This window comes from Maylandia zebra, linkage group LG17 (assembly GCF_041146795.1).
Source record: "Maylandia zebra isolate NMK-2024a linkage group LG17, Mzebra_GT3a, whole genome shotgun sequence".
NCBI lineage: Eukaryota > Metazoa > Chordata > Actinopteri > Cichliformes > Cichlidae > Maylandia > Maylandia zebra.
In genome coordinates this window covers 14,449,741-14,467,535 of record NC_135183.1, presented here as the reverse complement: position 1 = coordinate 14,467,535, position 17,795 = coordinate 14,449,741, and the positions used below count along the sequence as shown (strand labels likewise).

The 17,795-nt window shown below is 40.1% G+C and overlaps 1 protein-coding gene across 2 annotated transcripts in view; it reads right to left on the bottom strand.

The window, feature by feature from the left end:
• The window catches only part of pik3r3b (phosphoinositide-3-kinase, regulatory subunit 3b (gamma)), a 209,289-nt gene extending 192,570 nt beyond the window's left edge, over window positions 1-16,719 (bottom strand). The window contains exon 1 of one of the 2 annotated variants that reach the window (XM_076875802.1): window positions 15,177-16,719. In XM_076875802.1, coding sequence (XP_076731917.1) covers window positions 15,177-15,216 — 40 coding nt within the window. In that variant the 5' untranslated portion in view covers window positions 15,217-16,719. The remainder of the gene's footprint in view (window positions 1-15,176) is intronic. The other variant, XM_076875803.1, reaches the window with a different exon arrangement.
• Between the last annotated feature and the right edge of the window lie 1,076 nt (window positions 16,720-17,795).

Sequence of the window (17,795 nt, the reverse complement as noted above, 5' to 3'; positions counted from 1 at the left end):
ACCATGAGTGGCGCTACGCCTAAATCTTGACTCTCTGTTAGTGGACTGTTAGTTTTACTTTGTTAATTTTGTTCCACAATGTGTACTGAAACCTTTTACTGGTCGAATGCATGAAGCCAATTCATGAAGATGTTCTTGCTTTGAAGGAATGTTCTTTATAAAAATTAAAAAAAACAAAACATGCTGCTACTGCAGTGTTTCTAGACCACATGTGTAGGTTTGTTTCACCACGTGGTTTTCCTGATGTGTTTTCTGACCAAGGCCATGGTTGTGGTGACAGCAGGGTGCGTGTTGCGTTGCATGGTGATTATGATCATTTTTGGAACAATATGTGTTTTTTGTTTTAAAGTCTTAACAAGTTATTTAACTTTTTCTGGTGGAGGGTCTAACAAATGCTTGTTTCATGAACATGGTTCTTGCTTTGCAGGAATATTCCACAGCTTTTATAGCCTATATTTTGATTGAATTGTGTAGTTGCTGTGTGCCTTGCATATTGTGTTAGTTGGAAAAAATGCATCCACTTGCTGTCATTTGGCTAATCTGGCTGCAAAATAAATTTCCCAGAAGTGATATTTTTCTCTCTTGTGTTTTCTCAAGATTTTTGCATGTTTGGATGTGGGCGTAGCAGTAATAAATTTGCTGGTTTATGGTTAAAATTTTACATTAAAACATAAAATATACAGCATAGTAATAGATTTTATGTATAATATACAGAGCAGCTCCATTTAATATGCACAGTTTCACCGTTGTTCTACCATTTTAAATTAGTTTTTTGTTCGATATTTCCCTGTTAATTTTACAATTTATGGATCCACAATAAGCATTTATTACTTGTAAAAGATACAGGAAATAGTCTATTTATTACACATTAATGTGTGAAATTAACTTCTTTTTTCTGTAGACTTAACAGTTTTAATGTGAGTTTCATTCACTGTAAATCAATTTACATATTGCATCTGTAAAGCGATATACTGTGCTGCTGTATTTTTTACAGGAAGTCCCTGGTAACCCCAGCTGCCAGCGTTTTCCTGTAAAAACAGCACTTTTTTTTTACAGTGTACTGCCAGGTTGAAGCCAGCAATGAAAGTACAGCTACATGTATTTTTCAATCTGAATGGTGTGGGAGATGGAGAACAACAAATAGTTTCTCTTTAAAGCAAAGGTAAATATTGGATTTTGTTAACTTCTATGAACATACATAGGATGGACTGCAGAAAGTAGAGTAGATAGTGCAGTACTGTTTGGCTGCCCATGTGGTCATGTCCCAGTACCTCTCAAGTCACATGAAAACTATGAATAAAGAATTAGATCTAAGAGGTTTCATATCCAACTTTTTCTAGAATATTATCTGTTTAGATTACCCAAAGGTACAAAAAAAAAAGTGTAATTCCAAAATGTACAAGACTCAGTTTCAAAAGTAACATCTCACTGCTTCTGAAAATTGCCCTATTTATCATGTAGCTTAAACAGAACAACTCAAACACCTTTGTTTGCTGTGACTCAGTAATTGTTAGAAGTTTAATCCCAAAAGTGTTGGTTCTGTTCATCTGGATGGAGCATTTTGAGTGGGAGAAACATTTCATGACTCAGCTGATTGCAGGTGTCCCCAACCTTATGTTGTATGTACTGTTATATCCCTATGGGTTAAGAATGGGATGTCGCTTAAGTTCATATTCATGTGAAGGCAGATAAGTGAATACTTTTGAAAGTATAGTGTATGTCACTATTTGTGGAAAGAAAATTCCCTACTTTTGTTGACTTTCACAGTTAATCACTGTGTTATCACAAAACAGATGCATGTAACTGGCAGCTTGACAACATTCAGTTAGAAAATTACTGATAGCAGACTGACTCCATGTTGCTGCCACTTTATGTCCATCTTAATGGGCATAAAGTGACTTTGAAGATGGCAGCTGACTGCTAGTGGTTGTAGACCGAGTCCCCATCTTTGGAGCAACTATTTCAAAGGCAACCAAATCTCAGGTTCATTGTAGGTCATATAGTAATTTTGGTCATGAGTGGAGGTGATTGGTCTCCAACTGCAGTTTTTCCTAGTGTGACTGTCATTTGAAAACAAAAAACAAAACAAGCCTAGATCTGATTAACTGTCTGATATGAACCACTGAATGCGTGACTCATTAACTTTATTGCATTACAGTTGAGTTTGGATGCTGCAAAGTGAACTGATATAGTATGAAGGTCATGCTAGTATTTTGCTGTTTAAGGCTTTTTTTTGTACTGTCCATTTAACTCTGTATCTCACTAATGGGAGTGAAGTGTGAGGAGGGAGTGAAGTATTCACTTTGCTCATTAACCTTTAAGATCAGGGAGCAGTTTTTGGTGTCCTGCTGTTGCCTGCTGACTAATGACTGCTAAGAAAACCTTTTCAGCGTTGCCAGTTAAGTTCCTATTTGATTATCAGAGTCGTAATGGGGGGACTGGAGGCTATCTCAGCTACATAGGGCGAGAGGCAGGGTTCACAATGGACAGATTGCCAATCTGATGCAGGGCTAACACAGAGACAGACAAGCATTCACACTCATATTCACTTTTTTCACTGTTAAAGTTTCAAGAAAAATAAAGGACAAAATAAACAATACACACTGACAAATGTAGAAAAACAGATATTAGTCACAGACTGCTCTAAAATATTCTGTTGCTGAATGTTAATAAAATTCTAACGTTGAGTATCAATAATAAATGAAGAAAAGATGCACTGTGTGAATAATGCATTGTAATAGCCTTTGGAAGTTGCTCATTAATATTACTGCTGTAACTTGGAGCTGTTTTAATGCCATGCATCAAATGCTGAAATGCATTACTGCCCCAGCTTAAATTATTTTTTACAACACCCCCAGTTACTGAAATTGAAGCAGTCAAATGAGCTGTTCCCCATTTTATCAAGACATTTTAGGGGTATTCAAATGCAGAGAGGAAGAGAAGGCCATAAAATTGTGTGTGATTTTATAGGCTTCCATAAACATGCTGAGAATGGGGAGGATATAAGAGAGAAAGCAGGTCAGAACAATTTGCATGCCTTCATTGGGTTTTAAACATAAAAGCTGGTCATGAGTCGCTGCACATGGTTCAGGGAGGAGCAAGATTTACAGGTGAAGGTTTGGCTCATGACAGCATGGAATACACTCTCTAATACTGACCCTGTATAGAAAACTGGAAGGGCATTTTTTTCTTTATAAAAATGTAATTAAAGCTATTAACCTCAAAATGACAGCAAAACTAAAGAAGTTGATACATTTTCATTAGACGATGTATATGCAAGTCATTGAATTCAGCATTTAAAGAAAGCACTATTACTTAAATTTAAGAGATTAAAACACTAGAAGCACCAAGGGGTTCATTTTTATTTATTTATTTTTAATTTTCATTTGCATTTTAAAAATCCTGCAGCTCTGTAAATTAAAACCATATACATTTAGGGGCTTATTAATCAAATACTAAATTTGGGGATGTGTGGGATCAAAAGAAAAAAACAGTTGACCACTTTTACGTAAAACCACAGAGGACGTCATTCTGACCCACAGAAATGTATGAATGTAAACTCAATACAGGGGCCCACTGGATTGTTTGCATACAATTTAACATTTATCCATCCATCCATCCATCTTCATCCGCTTTATCCGGGGCCGGGTTGCGGGGGCAGCAGCCTAAGCAAAGAGGCCCAGACCTCCCTCTCCCCAGCCACCTCCTCCAGCTTCTCCGGGGGAATACCAAGGCGTTCCCAGGCCAGCCGAGAGATATAATCTCTCCAGCGTGTCCTGGGTCTGCCCCAGGGCCTCCTCCCCCTCATTTTATTATTTTCGATTTTATTTTATTTGTACAGTGCCTCATCACAACAACAGTTGCCTCAAGGTGCTTTATATTGTAAGGTAGAGCCTACAATAATACAACAGAGAAAACCCCAACAATTATATGACTCCCTATGTAAAAGCGCTTTGGCGACTGTGGGAAGGAAAAACTCCCCTTTAACAGGAAGAAACCTCCAGGAAAAACTAGGCTCAGGAAGGGGTGGTCATCTGCTATGACCTGTTCGAGTGAGGGGACGAAGGGAGAACAAAAGACATCGTGTGGAAGAGAGCCAAAAATTAACATTAACATGAAGGCTGCTGTAGCATATGCCAAAGCTAGCTGATAAATAAACATTGAAGACTGTAGTTAGATAAAAGATGAATAATTGCTCCTTGGACAAAATGGGATTTTGAACCAGAGCACAGCAGGTCAGACTGATGATTTTTTAACATGTTTAAAATAAAGATTCAATTCAATTCAATTCAATTCAATTGGCGACTGAATACGTGGAAAACCAGCAAAACCTGCCTTGTCTGAGCAGCAACGGAAACCTAGCTGACAGAGTCCAGATTATGGAGAACCAATCAGGGCCAATAAAGAGTGAAATCCAGAGTAGAAAAGGCCAGTTGAACAGTTTAAGGCCTGAAAAGCAGAGCTGAGGAGGTGAAGCTATGGACTTAATTGAAGCAGTGTGGCGCTGTGAAACAGGCTTTGACTGTTCTACTTTCACAATAATTATTTCAAATGTATTTCTTCCCAGCTTCTCAGCAGCATTCGATACTGTTGACCATAATATCCTATTAGAGCGATTAGAACATGCTGTAGGTATTACAGGTACTGCATTGCAGTGGTTTGCATCATATCTATCTAATAGACTCCAATTTGTGCATGTAAATGGAGAGTCCTCTTCACACACTAAGGTTAATTATGGAGTTCCACAGGGTTCAGTGCTAGGACCAATTCTGTTTACATTATACATGCTTCCCTTAGGCAGCATCATTAGAAGACATAGCATACATTTTCACTGCTATGCTGATGACACCCAGCTCTATCTGTCCATGAAGCCAGATAACACACACCAATTAGTTAAACTGCAAGAATGTCTTAAAGACATAAAGACCTGGATGACCGCTAACTTTCTGCTTCTTAATTCAGATAAAACTGAGGTTATTGTACTCGGCCCTGAAAATCTTAGAAATATGGTATCTAACCAGATTCTTACTCTGGATGGCATTACCTTGGCCTCCAGTAACACTGTGAGGAACCTTGGAGTCATTTTTGACCAGGACATGTCCTTCAGCGCACATATTAAACAAATATATAAGACTGCTTTCTTCCATTTGCGCAACATCTTTAAAATTAGAAATATCCTGTCTCAGAGTGACGCTGAAAAACTAGTTCATGCATTTATTACTTCCAGGCTGGACTACTGTAATTCATTATTATCAGGATGTCCAAAAAACTCACTGAAAAGCCTTCAGCTAATCCAAAATGCTGCAGCAAGAGTCCTGACAGGGACTAGAAAGAGAGAGCATATTTCTCCTGTTTTGGCTTCCCTTCATTGGCTTCCTGTTAAATCCAGAATTGAATTCAAAATCCTGCTCCTCACATACAAGGTCTTAAATAATCAGGCCCCATCATATCTTAATGACCTTGTAGTACCATATCACCCTATTAGAGCACTTCGCTCTCGCTCTGCAGGCCTACTTGTTGTTCCTAGAGTATTTAAAGTAGAATGGGAGGGAGAGCCTCTGGTCTATCATGGTTCTTTGCTTGGGGAAGAGAAGATTATTGAGCAAACAAAGTAATTCTAAGCCCAATTAGATACCGAGTAAAATAAAAGCTTATTGACAACAGTTTCCCTGGGACACCATTTTCCTAGCCTCACTGAGCCATGAGCAGCTCCATCTCTGTGATTGTAGGGCTTTGCAGACTGCTTCTGTGTAGCTTCATGAAGCTTATGTGTAAGTTGTAGGAAGAAGATCTGCAATCACTCAACTGTTTGCTTTTCCTGTATGATCAGGCTGTTAGTTCTTATTCTTTATATCACTTCCTCTTTCTCACACTGTCAAAATCATTGACATCATCATTCCACTCCAATCATTTCCTTGCCAGCTTTTTATGAGCCAGCCTGCTCCTGTTCTGTGTGCTTTAAATTTTAGCACTGTTCTGTCATTCAGTAAAATACCCACAGTTAAAGTACTCACAGTACTTCTGCTCTAAAAAAAAGAAAAGAAATATTGGTTGAACAATTTCAGGAGCTGCACGTACAGTATAATAATCAACCTACCTCCTGGAAGACTGCTGATTGTCTATTTGCACAATATCAGAAGATCAAATGATCAAATGATCTCAGTCCCAGCCCACATTAGCTGATGGCTCACCTGATGCCTTCTACATATCTACTTGGAAAATCAAAATCAAAATCAAAAGACAAGATGAAAAGGAAGCCAAACCCTGTGAATAAAACCTTTTATGAGACCCACATCTGAATCGATGGTCGCAGTTGAGTGGGGCTGACTAGATACACACCGACATTACACATTCCGACATACTGACCAAGGGCCAAAGGAGAAGACAATAGTAACTTTCAAACTGTCTACTCCTCAAAGAGTTAAGATGCTGATCATTTCAGCACAACTCTCATGCAGCACTACATCATATCCCATTCAATGGGTGGATGGAGATGGAGCTAACTAATGCACTACAACAAATTAAAAATTCAAACAAAGCATCACTGTGTTGCCTAAAAGGTGTATTTTTTTTCTCAAACTAAAGAGTTACAGGCTGAGATAAATTCGCTCCCTCGCCAGTAAAAATAAATACTTCTTAAAAAGATTTGTTGAAATGTGTTTCCTGAAACCAGTTTTGTGAACAACAGCCAGCTTCAGCATACAAAACTTCAATTTAATAGGAATCAACTTGCTTTATATAACCAAATCACAACAACTGACTCAAGGCACTTTATATTCTAAGGTAAACACCCTACAGTAATACAGAGAGACTCCAACAATAAATACACTAGGAACCACAAGTAAACCAGTAATTTGAGAATGCAGTGCTCTACAACAAATGATAATGAACTATGAAAATACAGTCCCACATAGGAAAATTGGTATGGTCCGGATCTGGCCCACGCAGTGTGATTACACATGGCCACATACTGCAAAAAATGACGGCCCTTTGGTGGCCCAGATCTGGTTTGCCAGATGTGCGAAGGACCACCGGTGTGTCTGCAACTGGCCTTGTGTTGGCCCATGTGTTGGCCCATGTGAACGATAGATGGTGTAACTCTGGGCATTTGAATGAATCCAAGATGGCGACACGTAAACTCTCGGTGTAGCGTCTCCCTCTGGACTGAAATAGGGCTTTGGACAAAGCGGGCCGGTCTAAATACTGACTCTGGGTAGGCAAACCTGTGTCTACCGTGTCCGCCTCCACCTGGACTCTGGATTGACGGGCCGGAGCCTGCCGGTGCCTACTGCGTCTACTAGACTTGGAGCTAGCAGGTCGGGGCTTGTTGTGTCCCCCAGACTCGGAGCTAATCAGGCCTGGAGCCCGCTGCATTCCCCGGACTTGGAGCTGGCAGGCCGGAGCCGGCTACATTGTCCATATTTTGAAGCTAACGAAGCCGGAGTCTGCTACACCGCCCGGACTCGGAGCTAACAGGACGGAGCCTGCTATACTGCCTGGACGCAGAGTTAACAGGCTGGAAACTGCTACACTGTCCGGACACGCAGCTAACAGGCTGGGCTGGAGTCTGCTACGACGCACCTCCATCTGATCCCCGGATTGCTTAGTCCACCTCTGCTCGGATTCGGAGCTAATAGGTTGGAGCTTTTTGTATTCACCCCCATTTTGGACTCTGGGCTATCATTATGAAGACGAGGACACTTATCGAAGCTTTATTGTGTGTATTCGTGGTTTGGGACTTGGGACATTGCGGTGCTCCTTGGGTGAGAACTGCAAAATATGAGCTGAGTATGGGTGAAACTTATTTTAGTGGCACTAGGTCAACTGTAGCAGTGCACCTGGAGTCACCAACGATTCATCTGGCTCTGGTTGCTAGCTTAAATTGATATGAAGTATTACCCAAATTACAAGGTTCCCTTGTTCTGTATAATCTTTCACTTTCACTTAAGAAAAAGCAGTATTTGTCGTTAACATCTGCAAAGTACGAAAATGCTTTTAAATGTAATATAAAACGAAGGTTAATGATGATTGTTTTACTTTTACTTATATCCGGAGATGTGCAACCAAATCCTGGACCTGAATTGAAAAGTGTCCAGACCCCTGCCGATTTTAAATCTCAGCCAGGGTTAAAATGTGTTCATCTAAATGTACGCAGCTTATTACACAAGATGGACTTGGTCAGAATTTGGGCGAAATCGACAAATGCGGATATTGTGATTATCTCCGAAACTTGGTTGTCCAAATCTATTACAGATGATGACATCAACATAACGGGATACAATCTTTATCGCACAGATAGGCCTAGGAAAGGTGGAGGCGTAGCAATTTATGTTAAATCAAGATATGAAGTATCCATTGTTTTATCTGTATCTATTCCTAAACAAATGGAATTCTTGGCTTTGGATATTAAAATAGTAAAGTCTCTTTCTATAACAGTTGTTGGGTGCTATAGGCCTCCGTCTGCTGTAAAGGAAACTTTATTATCTCTAAAGCATCTTCTGTCCAAATTAAAATATAACGAACTTCTATTGGCCGGAGACTTGAACTGGGACTGGCTGAATATAGCTTCTGATGAATTTAAATCCTTCTGTGACTCTGTTAATCTTAGCCAGTTGGTCAACCTACCTACAAGGCCAAATATAAAGAGTCCTGACAAATCTACTTTGATTGACCTAATTCTAACAAATGTCCCTCATAAGTTTCTGTCTCTAGGCGTGTTTTGTAATGATTTAAGTGATCATTGTGTAGTTGCTACCAGTAGGAACACTAAAATCCCTAAATGTAAACCGCGTATCATCTGTAAAAGAAATTTTAAAATATTTAATGAGCAAGCGTTTCATTATGACTTGTCTATGGTAAATTGGGAAAACTTGAGTCTGATACCAGACATCCATCTGGCTTGGGCTTATTTTAAAGAAATTTTTATGAAGATTTTAAATAAGCATGCACCTGCCAAAAAATTTAGGGTCAAGGGACGGGAGAACCCTTGGTTTTCATCGGAATTATCAGAGTCCATCCATCAGCGTAACGTGGCATGGGCAAAAGCTAGGAAAAACGATTCCCTGACTGACTGGTTAGACTTCAGGAAATTAAGAAACAAATGCACGACACTTATCAAGAAGGCTAAGTCAGAATATTATTTATCTGTTACTACAGAAAACCTCAATAACCCTCAGAAATTTTGGAAAGTAATTAAGTCCTTATCTATAAATAAAATATCACAGGCTCTTCCAAAATTCATTTTAAAAGATTCTGTCCCAGTTTATGACAGAACTGAGGTCTTAAACAGCTTTAACAAGCACTTTGTAGCTACTGGTTTTTTATTTAACTCTGTTGGAGCAGCCCCCATGATTCCCTGCACAGAACCCCAAACATATATTGGGGAGCTTTTTGATTTTTCTCCTTTTTCTGTCCAGGAAGTGCATAAAGCTCTTAAAGCCTTAGATCACAGGAAACCCCCAGGGCCAGACTTAATAGAGCCCTATTTTCTGAAAATAGCAGCTGATTACATTGCACAACCTCTTACGATCCTTTTTAATCTTTCAATCCAAAATAAAGAAATTCCACTTGTTTGGAAGTCTGCTTTTGTTACGCCAATACTAAAAGGAGGCGACCCGGCCATTTTGACTAATTACAGGCCAATATCAAACTTGTGTGTTTTGGCAAAAGTCCTTGAGTCTCTCGTCAGTGAGCAATTAAAAGAGTTCTTGTACTCTAATGAAGTTCTTTCAAAACTACAATCTGGGTTCAGAAAACAGCATAGTGCTGTCACGGCTGCCACAAAAGTGATAAATGACATACTTGTTGCTCTTGATAAAAAACAGCACTGTGCTTCTCTCTTTATTGACCTGTTAAAAGCTTTTGACACTGTGGATCACGCCATTTTAAAGCATAGGCTTCTTTCTTTGGGGCTGTCTAGACATGTTGTCTCCTGGTTTACTAATTATTTGAGTGACAGGACTCAATGCATTAAATGTGAAAATCTGTGCTCAGAACTTTTGAATATTCACACTGGGGTGCCACAGGGTTCAATTTTAGGACCTCTGCTGTTCATCATGTATATAAATGATTTGGGACAAAATGTGTCCAATGCTAGTATGCATTTTTATGCTGATGACACAGTTATTTATTCCTTTGGCTCAAACTTTGAAAAGGCAATAGAATCGTTGCAGAAAGCTTTTGACGTGGTTCAGCACACACTTCTGGAGCTGAAATTGGTTCTCAATGCTGAAAAGACAAAGCTAATGTTGTTTTCAAACATGAAGAGATTTCCTCAAACTGTCCCCTTGGTGTCCACTCTTGAGGGAAACCTCATAGAAGTGGTGCATACGTATAAATATCTTGGCTTTTTAATTGATGATTCTCTGACCTTTAAACCTCACATAGACAATCTTGTGAAAAAACTCAAACTAAAATTGGGATTTTTCTTTCGAAACAAATTTTGCTTTTCTTTTGAGACAAAAAAGCGTCTTGTAAATGCTACATTTTTATCTGTTTTAGATTATGGTGATCTGCTGTACATGAATGCTTCCGCCCAGTGTCTTCATAAGATTGACTCAGTTTATCATGCCTCCTTACGGTTTATTACAAACTGTAGGGCCTTGACCCATTGTTGTGATCTGTACGCTCGAGTGGGATGGCCTTCGTTGTCCTCCAGGAGGTTTGCTCACTGGTGCATCTTTATTTATAAGGCCCTGCTTGGACAAATGCCCACCTACATTTGCGATCTGCTCACACGGAGAAGTACTGTTTCTTACAGCCTGCGTTCAAGCGATCTTTTATTGCTCAATGTTCCATTTGCCAGAACTGAACTGGGAAAGAGGGCTTTTACTTATGCTGCCCCTTTCACATGGAACATGATGCAAAAAGACTGGAAGATAGCAGATCTTATTTCATTAAATGCTTTTAAGTCCAGATTGAGAGAGCCAGAGAAAAATGTTTTTAAAATGTAATTGTTATTTATAATATGTATGTAACTTTGTAATTTCAACGTGTTGTCGCCTCTTGGCCAGGACTCCCTTGCAAAAGAGGTTTTTAATCTCAATGGGACTTTTCCTGGTTAAATAAAGGTTAATAAATAAAAAAATAAAATGTGTGGTCCACATCTGGCAAACCAGATCTGGGCCACCAAAGGGCCGTCATTGTTTGTGGTATGTGGGCCATGTGTAAGGTGTGTGCAGCCACGGGCCAGTTGCAGACACACTGCTGGCCCTGAGCTGGCCCAGAACAGTTTCAGCTCTGGCTCCAGATGTCAGCCTAATGAGTACTTTAATCAAGCCATGTAATAAGAACATGTGCATAATACTGCAAAAGTAAGATGACAAAACTGCTCAGACAGAGAATTAACTGATTCTTGCATAGGGCTTTTGTACTCTCCCAGATTACTCAATACAATATGCCACATTCCCCCAATCACACACTTTCTCTAAACTGAGTGCTTCCTAATTACATTCATACTTGACATGCAGACAGGTGGAGCCAGGGATCACACCACTAACCTTCTGATCAGCAGGTGACCTGCTCTACCTCCTGAGCCACAGCCACTTAGTGGTAAACTTGAGTAAACCCTCACTAGGTTTTGGATAAAGTGTACACTCACAAACCTGTCAAACCTGCGTTTGAAACATTAGCCACCATAGCAGTATAGTATTGTAACATGGCATTTGGGTCTTCTAACTAAAGTAGGAAAATAGGAACATAAATAGTGCCATCATTGCCAGACCTGGCCCACATCTGGTTGACATACACCCTGCCATGACACCAGTCAGTCAGAAGTGCCAGCTTGATACCAGAACCGGGCCAGACCTGCTTGCTATGCGGGGGTGTTTCTCTCTATGAACCTTCAAAGTTTTTCTTAGATCTTGCTGTGGTGATGAAACTGAGGGTGTGAGGGTGTTGTGTCAAATTTGCTCTACTTGACCAAATTCTTCTGATCAAAGCCTCTGAACAAACTGACGATGTCTAATCTTCTAGTTTGCATCTAACTGCATCCCTCATTTACATAAGAGAGGAACAGAGCATAGGATGCTATAGGGCTCATCTACAGATAAGACATGAGCTGCCTTATCACAGCAGAGGAGAGTGCAGCATGTGATTACGTCTGTGAGCTCCAGAGTGAACTCTGATGACCTCAACGGTTTTTTCTTATCTCTTGTCTCTATTTGTCATAATAATGTTCCCATCCCTCCCCTTCAGGAAAAATGGAAAATGTACACACACCTCTTAAAAAGACATCAGTTCTTAATGGGAAAAAAAATCATGCTGGAGATCTATACTCATAAGGGACTGCGTAATATGTTATGAACAAAAGGATGTTTGATGGGAATGAGAATGACCAACATACAGAGCGATGAATTCAGAAACACCCCAAAAATCAAAGTGAAGAAATATAAAGCAGCAGATTAGTCTCTTTTGCCAAAAATTCATTGCATCAAATCAAAACTGTATATTTGTATAGCCACTCCCCCCAAACTGCTTGTGTTCTAAACATAATGTCCTAGAGGTGTTCTATTGGATTTAGGTCAAGCAATTGTTTCTGCGTGTGTTTGCATGTGTGTGTGTGTGTGTGTGTGTGTGTGTGTGTGTGTGTGAAGGGGTGGTGGGCAATCGGTGGTATCAATTCCTTCATCCTCCGGGATGTGTCTCCTTACTCTCACAGCTGTCGCACACCGCCGTGCACTATAGGGTCTAACAGTGAGTCCAAGAATTTCATCCCAATTCCCAAGCGTCAGGGTGCCACTGTCTAGCCTGTAAAGGTCTGTGCTCATGGATATTCCTCCCCAGACCTTCACTAACCCACCACCATTCAGGTAATGCTGAAGGATGTTACAGGCACCATATCATCATCATTGATCATTGTAAAGAGCAGGGGTAGATGGACATGACCAACACATTTACAGGTACTCAAGACGAGAACAACATGAATGTTACTTTTGTAAGACTAAGACTCATAAAAGAATCAGCAAGCAGACAATTAAAAGCAGCCAGGAGTCAGCAGAGGAAGGCAAGGAGAAACCATTGTTTTTCATCTGACCTGTTTAGCAAATAAAAAGCCATAAACACAGCAGATCTGAACAAACTATGCATCAGACAGCCAAGACTAAAATGGAGCTAACCACCCAACCCTCTATAAAACAAAGCCTGCAGGGCTCATAATAGCTTTTTTATGTAGGGCAGATCTGTTTCCCAGTGCTTTTCAGATTTTTAGGCTCAAGTCCCTGTAGTCCTCATTATTGCATGTTTGTGCTCAATCCTAAATAAACCATAAAAAAAATCCACTTATACTGGATACACATAGCGAGCACATTAGTTCTAAGTATTAAGTCAGTCTTCTATCTGGAATCAGAGTCAGGGAATGAATCACCAAATGCAAAGTAGTGCATGTATGCAATGATGAATGTAGGATGGAGAAGTAATCATAATTAATCATAGGTAGCATAACATAGCATGACCATTAAAATAAGGCCTCAACTAATGGAAAACTAAAAACAGTTGTAACTGTCCAAAATATGTTCATAGGAATTAATCGGTTATCTAACAAAATAAAAGATGCAGAAAACTTCAATGAAATCATATTAGCTTCCAGAAAATGCATTCCATCACGACTAACACACTTTATCAAGTATTCACATAGCTGACAGAGAAAGAGAAGCTACTTGGGTCTGGTAGAATTTACACAGAACAGGTTTAAGACAAGTCTAGCTGGACTACAGCTGAAGGATCAAGTTCAGCAAAAAATCTGAACAAATGCAACCCAGTCTAATGGAATGAATATATAGAATTAGTTGAAAATGAGGTTACTGCTAACAAAAATACAAAATATATTTTCCTGCTCATATGCAATGCATTGTGAAATAATAGAGGTTATTAACACCACTGCACTATGCAGTCTGGACCTACACTTGCTCAATGCCATTTTTACAGTTCATTACAAACAAATGATTTGCAAGCTTACACACAGTAGCACTTAACAAATGACTGTTTTTTGCAAACTGCTGATAAATGTTTAGGTCTTACACGATTCTTATATGTGCATGCATGCAGGACGCATGCTTGCAGTAGTAACAAATAACATCAGTAACATCATGCAACTATAATTATCTGGACGAAAGTTTTAGTGTTTTGTAAAACTGTTGAAGAATCATATATGACCCACTAGCAACCTCTCACCCTGAGCCTTAGAAACACAAGATGTGAAAACTGAAAGTAACCTTCCCATTTGATGGTTTGATGGTTGCTTTTCTGGCCTTAAATTGAACCAGCAGGAACCTAAAACTACCCAGTTTTCCCTACTCAAGGGATTATCAAGAACATGAGTCCAAACAAAGGATAGGCATTTTAATCAACATTACTTTCAGATCATTCCCAACTGTAAATTGTCTTCCAATCTATGCAGAGTTTTAAATAGAGGTTCTTTTGGTTTATTTTTTTTGAAAGACTTTAACACAAGACTTTGATGGCTGCAGTAGTATTTGATTTTGTATATTTTGTCTTTGTTTGTACTGTGGCATCTAATTTCACTATGCCAAACATACTTTACCAGTCCAACATCTACTATTTCGTACCACATTTTTCTTCTTTATCTGTTCTTTAAAAATGTTTGCCAAAACCTCATTGCCAATTTAGCGCTACAGGTTAAAGTGGGATTTGGTGTGGTGCAGTGATGCAGAGGGTTGAAATGACTCACTCAAAAACAAGACAGGCTATAATCAGCTGGCCTGTACTGTTCCTGTGGCTTTGAGTTTGACTTCTCTTTATCAATTTAGCCAGTTGAATTCTACAAAAAAGCAGATTCTACTTAGGCTATAACTGGACAAGAATGAGCAGGATAAACGATATCTGTAGAGTTTTAAAGTATACGTTGGTTTTCTCCTAAAGCAATACCAAGCTGCAGCAAACAAAAACCCTCTTGATGTTTTTCTATAAATGATCACTCTCTCCACTTTCACCCCTGGTTAGCCCCTTTTGGGTCTTGTAGTGTCAACCAAATCCAAACACTACCCATGTGTGGTGGTATCATTGGCAACCTTGTTAATAAAACTGAGAAAGTGGTCTGGTTTTTTTCTTTGCTTGAGCTCTGTTATATTACGTTCGAACTGATAAGCCAATAAAAAGATTTCAACAGAAAACCCAAGGATCAAGTTGATCTCATCGATGCAAACTCAAACTGAACTTACCAAAAGCAGCAGCTCCTCCAGGAGGCTGAGGTCCCACCATTGTCTGTTTCCCCCCTGGAGTTGGGGGTACAGGTCAGGACCAGGATTTATCCACAGCAGGGCCAACTGTGACCACCCCAACATACTCTACAAATGTCCCTGGAAAGTTTCCCTTCTCCTTGGTCCTCTCATTAATCCCATGCAACCAACCTTTGGGACTCCGCTCATCCCCCTCCTGGTACTCCAGCCCCACTGCTGTCATCAGTGTGGCCTTCAGAACAGTGAGCAGGTCGCCTGGCTGGAGACTGATATCATCCCCATGCTCACGCTCATATTCAAAAAGCGCCCGGTACTGGAAGCTGTGAGATGCCATAGCAACAAGAGTTCACAGGAAGGTACAAAGCTAAACCTATTGATGTCACCTGAGATTTTTTTGTATTAAAAGTGAAATTAAATAGTACTAAATGAAAACTCAGTTAATTCAGAATACCTGAGGTGAAAATGGTTCTCGCTCTAAACCTGGGATTCATGGGATGCCACCTGAGATTTGCTCTGCCATGCTCACTGAGATGAACCAATTGAAATACATCTGTTCAAAATCCTATCCCTGAGGTGCAATTAGACCCATAACCCCTTAAAGAAAAGGTCCAAAGTTCTTTATCCAAAACTTCCTCAATTGTGGTGAACTGAACAGTCGGCTGGTCTTTCCTGATTTGGATATCCACACAGTTCCTTAAAAATCCACAGTAATTCACCTGTCAGTCACAGGGACCCAGTCTGAGGCTTGCGTGCTTTTACAATCCAAATATTCAGAAAGGCAGATTACCCAACACACAGTGTCTGTGATTTGAAAAGACAAAAGACAAGATTGTTTCGGGACACCAGGCAGTCTGGAAACTGAAGGGTGTCCAACTTTTGCCAGACCTTTAGATGAAATCCCAGAGTGTAGATATTTTCTCCTGATGGTAATCAGTCTACTTGGAAGCCACACACATATACACACTCACACACATACACACACACCTGAGGAAATCCACTGCACTGCAGAATTTGGCTTTCTTTACAGAGTGCCTCTGTGTGCACTCTTCTATATGAGATCCTGCTGCCTCTACTTTCTTGTCTGCGTAACCATCTGACGCAGACTGACACTCCTACAAACTTAAAATGGAGTTAGATTGTCAACAAATGTACTGTTTTTAATCCAGCATGTTAGAATTTTAAACCAAGAATATATTGACACATGTTTTTTGCACTAGAGAAATAATAATAAAAAAAATTACAATATCTGCCTGAGGGTCAGTTTGAATAAATAAAAAATAATCAAAATGTAATAATATTTTAAATAAAACGCATATCTCACACCATTCTGTTTGCAGGCTGATGAACCCTAAATATTACCAGTTACAAGAAGCATGACTAGGCGAATATGAAGTTCGCCATGCTCTAGTCTGCCCTGCTGTCGGCTTCCCACAAACACGCCCCAAACTCACCACTGAAACTGCACAGAGGAACTCTCCCCTTCCACTGATGGCTCGGTGCGCGAACTGTTAAGCTTCGCCAGTACCTGAAAACCCACAGAGCGACCCAAATAATCAAAGCCCCGACTGGAGGATAAGTTGATGGCGTTGGCTGGTCAGAAGACAGGCAGCCTGCTCTGTGTCGTAGAGAGCGGCAGTGCTGATGTCAGTAAAGCCCTCCTCCGCCTTGTAAAATATGCCAGTGAGCGGCCGAGACGGGACGGGTCGGTGCGGCGCACAGACGCAGCAACTGCAGCAAAATAACGAATCTCATATAGGTTTGGTTTTGTTTTTTTGTTTTTTGTTTTTTTTTGCGTCTGTCATTATAATGTTACTGAGAGTTAAGATTAGATGGGAATTGTGGAGATGCCAAAAAGCATGAATTATGTAACAACTGTGGGACGTCCAGTGCGAGTCTGCAGGTGTCCGAATGCCGAGTTCGCATTTTAGGAATGAATGAATAAGTAAAACAGAAGATAGAGGCATGCGTGATGGAGAACGGCAGCGCAGCTTTGTTTGTAGTCTGATGCACAAATGACGCAGCAACAGAGAGCCAGAGATTGCTGCGTCATCAGGTGCGCACATTTCCAGGGTAGAGATGGAGAGCACTCCATACTGCAAAAAGACAGATTATTCCTGCAGAGGTCAGCAAAATAGGACGATAGAAAAGTGCGTGCGTGCGTGTGTGTGTGTGTGTGTGTGTGTGTGTGTGTGTGTGTGTGTGTGTATGTTATGCACACATGCAAACACACGTGCACATATGTATGGTTGATTTTAAAAACTGGTTTAGTTTTGCCATTTTACCTGCTTTGTTCTTGGGGTTTGGTTTTGGGTGGGATAGTGCATTTGATATATTCTACTTGCCTCTATCCCGTTCTGAGACGATGTTTAAAAGGAGATATAAAGTAAATCTATTCTTTAACCATGAGAACGGTTTAACCATGAGGCGGAACACCTTGAAGTATTCCTTCCACTACCAAGTATGTCCTCACCGTGTCCAATCAGTGCGTGCACCACTGCCTTTCCCTACTTTTTCACCTGATAGTTTTCCAGATTCAGAACAAGAATGAGAATGAGAGGCAGTCCAAAAGTCTTGTTCCATGGCATAGCCAAACTACATATT